The 4872-nt window shown below is 39.2% G+C and overlaps 1 protein-coding gene across 1 annotated transcript; it reads left to right on the plus strand.

Moving 5' to 3' along the window:
- Positions 1-2790: 2790 nt before the first annotated feature.
- LOC105019472 (C-C chemokine receptor type 1) lies at positions 2791-4278 on the plus strand. The gene is made up of 2 exons (XM_010885691.3): positions 2791-2929; positions 3015-4278. The coding sequence occupies exon 2, from the start codon at positions 3038-3040 to the stop codon at positions 4028-4030; it is 993 nt and encodes a 330-aa protein (XP_010883993.2). The 5' UTR covers positions 2791-2929; positions 3015-3037; the 3' UTR covers positions 4031-4278.
- The last annotated feature ends 594 nt before the right edge of the window (positions 4279-4872 follow it).

The following is a 4872-nucleotide window of genomic DNA, read 5'->3' on the forward strand; positions in this document are numbered from 1 at the left end:
GCATCCACGGTTTAATACGATTTATCAGTCTGTGATGACATCTCCGCTAATTTTCGACCAGGTGTGACAGTTTCGTGAATCACACAAAGATGATCGTAAGTCTCCCAACGTTCCAATCTGAGAAGTTTTTCATGAACGAAGGCCAATGACTCACACCAGTGGCGTCGTTAGGCTGCGTCCGGGGATATAGCCCCGCATCTCCAATTGACCAAAAAATTATTATATTAAAGAAATAGTCCCTGATCTATTCATCTGTAATTCCGACTGCGCATTATGACAATACACAAGTGTAGGCTGCTAGCGTGTACATCAAGATTTTCCGTATGTACATTCAAAACCCAATACTTTCTGTCCCAGGCGGGGCAGGAGGGTGGGCTAAGCCCCCAATGTACTGTGATCCTAGCGACGCCTCTGCCTCAGACATTTAGTTTGGTTTGCTAAGGACGCCACTGGTCTGAGGTAATTAAGACAGCCTCCTCCAAAATCCTCTCCAACAATGTTCTAATCATTTGCACCTGATGTGGTGCTCCTGATTTTCAGTAGTAATAAATGTTGGGGTTTCCTAACTTTGTCTTCACAAGAAAATTGCATTTCTATTACTTACATTTTACAAAGACATTACATCAGTTTTATTGTTGTTGTTGCACTACATCCAACTTTCAAAATTGTTAAAATGAAGATCAAATGTCTATATGTTGAAATATGTTGAAAAAGACAGCGGTTGTCATGGGGTGTCCTACTTTTTTCACATGAATGTAACTCAGGGTTCAGGGTACACATGTGGCACAGGTCTGAGGCAGAGGAGAAGAGTATGTGTCAGTGGTGATGGACAAGGAGGAAGAGTATGTGTAAGAAGCAGTGAATAAAAAAATACAAATAAAGCTTGCATGCAGATTTATCCTTTTAAGAAAAAAATGACTTGGTAAAGGGTAAAGATTGACATTTTCTCTGAGCAAGTGTATTAGTTGAAATGAATATAGCTCATTACCTGTATTGTGTGTCTAATGAAGCATTTTCTGCAAAACTTCATCAGGGTGCCAATATTCAGAGCTCATTTTCGACTTGCAGTGTTTTAGAATGTGAACAATGTGAACAACAAGACAAAACTGGCTTGCGAAAACATTCAGGATCCTCTTTTCAAACAACTAGGTGGAAACCTGTCTTCAAATATACGGTAGGCCCAGCAGGCGCCATCCTGTCTGCATTGTGCAAATCGATTGGATAGTGATTGTTGTATCGTTGTCAAGTTTTTTGAGCATGAGACGTTTTTTTTCCTGCTATAGTAAATGTATTCATTGGCAGCACCATCTTGTGGTGCAGAACAGGATTTGAATTCCTTCTCAGTCACTGATCCGTCAGGCCACCAGCTAGAAGATCGAACAAAAATTTTGTAAGGCACCCAATAGAGCCTCATTGGCTTTGTCTATACCTCTATACTTGTAAATGGCTAGTGGGCAAAAACTCTGGACCCTCAGAATTAGCAGCCATCCTTCACACTGAGGGAGGATGATTCAATTTTATAATCGATTACATTTCAGTAGACTATTTGTTTTTTGGAATTTACATACTGACTGGCAGAACATATCTTATTTCTATATCACCTTCCTATTGGCTATTCAGCCCCTCTTTGTGCTTGGCGTATCCAGATTGTTGATATAGCGCAATATACAGCGAGAAAAAGCTATAAAACAACAACTATCATGGCATGGCAGGATTATGGAAGGACTGCAATCGTGAACTAAGCTCTCTACTCAAGAATTGAAGAGTTTCAGTGCAGTCTCTGTTTGCGGTGGAAGGTCTTGAAATAATCAATGGACTTTCAGAGTGGAAGGGAGGTGTTCTGTTGGGGTAACAACTGAATGGAACGAATCCTATGTTGGAGGGTTTGCTGCTACCGAGTGTAGAGAACAGTCCATGTGGATGGTTAGACTATAAGTATGCCTATGAGGTGTTTTCCTCCTTTTTCTAACCTATGTAGAAAGGAGTGGTTTCAGAATTGTGCTTGGCGTTAAAATATATTTTGCTTTGGGGAGGGTAAACCATTATCATATTTTCGGGGGTTTTATCCTGCATTTATCCTGCATGATTCTGCATGTCCTTAAAAACGATCAATCCCTAATGCAATCCTGGAACATGTTGACCCACAATCCTCTGTTCCACACAATTCCCACAAGGGAATTTATAAGCTTTCTACCAGTTTACACAATAATTACCCATGCTGAAAGCCCAGCTTTTGGGAGTATTTACCATTAATTTCTACTAAAGTAACATACGCAGTCCAGAATTCCTTAGCATTTACCGTTTTGAAAGTGGTTTATTTCTTTAAGCTGTAGGTAGATTACTGAAGAGATTATTAGACAATTAGCTGCTTTTAGCCCCAGCCCCCCAAAACCCTGCTCTTCATAATTATATTCAAGGGAACTCTGTGATCATGAACACCATGAAACCTACTAAAGAGTTTGCCACTAGACCATTTATGAACAGTTGTATCACAGAGCATTGGTTGGCCTTGAGTGTGCATGCCCCAATGATTCATTTCTTGCAGAATCCTCCCCTGGCAACCGAGATGTGGTCCTTGGCTGAGATGGCATGTCATTGGTTTACCATACAACACATGAGTTGGGTTTATGAAAGCTGTGTAACTAACTTCCTGCATGCTATTTTACTTAGCAGCACGCCAGCTTATCATGTTTTACTATCTGTTTGTGATACATTAGAGAGGACGTTGTGCAATGATTGACACAAGAAGAGATGAGATCAGAATAGAAAGAAAAAAAAGGTTCAGACGACAAAACACACACATTCATGCACACCTCCCCAGTGTAATTCTTAACCTATTCCAAGTTACCAGTGAATGAGTCACACTTGAAGACGGAGCAACTTCTCTCTTTACATGCAGGAAGCATGGATACATGCCAGCCAGACATTTGTGAGTAAGGCAGCAACATTTTTTCCCCTCGCAATTTCTGCACATAAATAAATAGTTCTATAACAGCTGTGTATTTTTTTAATAGGTTTTGACTGAACACATCCTGTGATGAAAATGGCAACAAAATCCTTCAACAATAGTACATGCGCCAGAGAGACAGACCAAAACTTTGGGGTCAGACTCTCCTTCTACTATCTGCTGCTCTTTACCCTAAGCTTGGTGGGCAATGGCTTGGTCCTCTTCATCATGTACATGTATGAAAAACTAAACACTGTGTGCAACATCTTCCTTCTCAACTTGGTCATTTCGGACCTGGTCGTTATGTCTGGCCTACCCTTCTGGGCCGTGTACCACAATAAATCCAACTGGGTCTTTGGACAGGTCTGGTGCAAGATCTCGGCAAGCTTCTACTTCCTGGGTTTCTACAGCTCCATATTCTTCCTGACTCTCATGACCTTTGACCGGTACCTGGCTGTGGTTTATGCTGTGCCGTCCACTAGGCTTCGGAGGAGGAGTTATGCTATGGGATCCTCAGCAGCTGTGTGGGGCATCAGTTTCCTGGCCTGTATTAATCCATTTCTGCTCTATGACCAGAATAAAATTAGTGATCAGGAGTTTATTTGTGATGAAATTCCAACTGGCTATGAGAACTTAAAGCTGATTTCACCATATCTACAGTTTTTTCTTTTTTTTCTTTTTCCTCTCATTTTGATCTTCTACTGCTACATTAGAATTGCATTGACAGTCATCTCCTCACGAATGACCAAGAAGTACAGGACGGTGAGACTCATATTTGTCATAGTGCTGCTGTTCTTTTTGTGTTGGACTCCCTATAATGTGGTGTTGATGGTTTACATGGGTGACGATAAATGTGGATATGATTATTACCTACATGTTACTCGTATGATAACATATGTGTACTTTTGCATCAATCCGGTCTTCTACACTTTTGTGGGGAGAAAATTCCAGAATAATTTCAGGAAACTGCTTGTGAAACAAATACCGTGTCTGGAAAACCATGTCTCAGTTACTGGTAGCAACACATTGTCACATAGAAATCCTCAAGTCGGCACAGCTATTCAACCAGATGTACAGGTATGATATTTGAGCCCTGTGGCTCAGAGATGTAATGAATGAATGTATTGGAGTTTTTTATTCATTAATTAAATAAACAAAGTAAAGGATGTCTTCTCCATGTGGAATGTATGTGTATTTCAGCCACAAAAGCTAGCATCTAAGCCAACACTTCCCGCTCCCCAATTCTCCCTCTTGCTAGTGTTTTATTTACACTTTTGCTTCACCAGCTTCAAAAAGCTAAACAAATTTCATTATTTTAGATTGTTAAGATATTTTACATATGGAACTGTGTCTAGATTGTTATAAAATGGATCATTTAGCAATAGTTTGTCAGTTTTTCCTACAAAAGTATGTCTTAACACAAAAGTATGTTGTAACATACAAAAGTATGTTTTAACACAAAGACATACAAAACAATGTCTTTGTGTTATTTTTTGTTGTTGAAATTACAGTGATATAGTGACACTTGTTTTTACTACTATGCATGGAAGACATTATAAAACACAAACGTAGCATGTCTTAACACTTAGAACAATTACAGCTGAGTGTTCCAGTATAGTTATACAATTGATCAAACAAAATGTTTATTTTCAACATACAATAAATGTTTCCTAAAAAAGAAAGCTGTCAAAATGATAGGTATGCCTTAAGGATTTTCAAAATAAAATAAATCAAATATTATTGTTATCCGACTTTCTAAGTAAATGTCAGTCATAAGGAACTGTGTTCTCTTGTCCATGGGAGACCAAAATCTGCCTGCAGGTTTAGGCCTCTCCAAATATACCTTTCTCATTAGAAAATTGTATTTAATGAAAAGTAAGATACATTTTGGCAGGAAAACGTGAATCAGAGGGGTAAATACAAAA

This window comes from Esox lucius, chromosome 21, assembly GCF_011004845.1.
Source record: "Esox lucius isolate fEsoLuc1 chromosome 21, fEsoLuc1.pri, whole genome shotgun sequence".
In the NCBI taxonomy this organism is placed as follows: domain Eukaryota; kingdom Metazoa; phylum Chordata; class Actinopteri; order Esociformes; family Esocidae; genus Esox; species Esox lucius.

What these genes read in the sequence shown, in the direction of transcription:
- LOC105019472 (XM_010885691.3), top strand. Translation starts at nt 3,038, where the DNA reads ATGAAAATGGCAACAAAATCCTTCAACAATAGTACATGCGCCAGAGAG.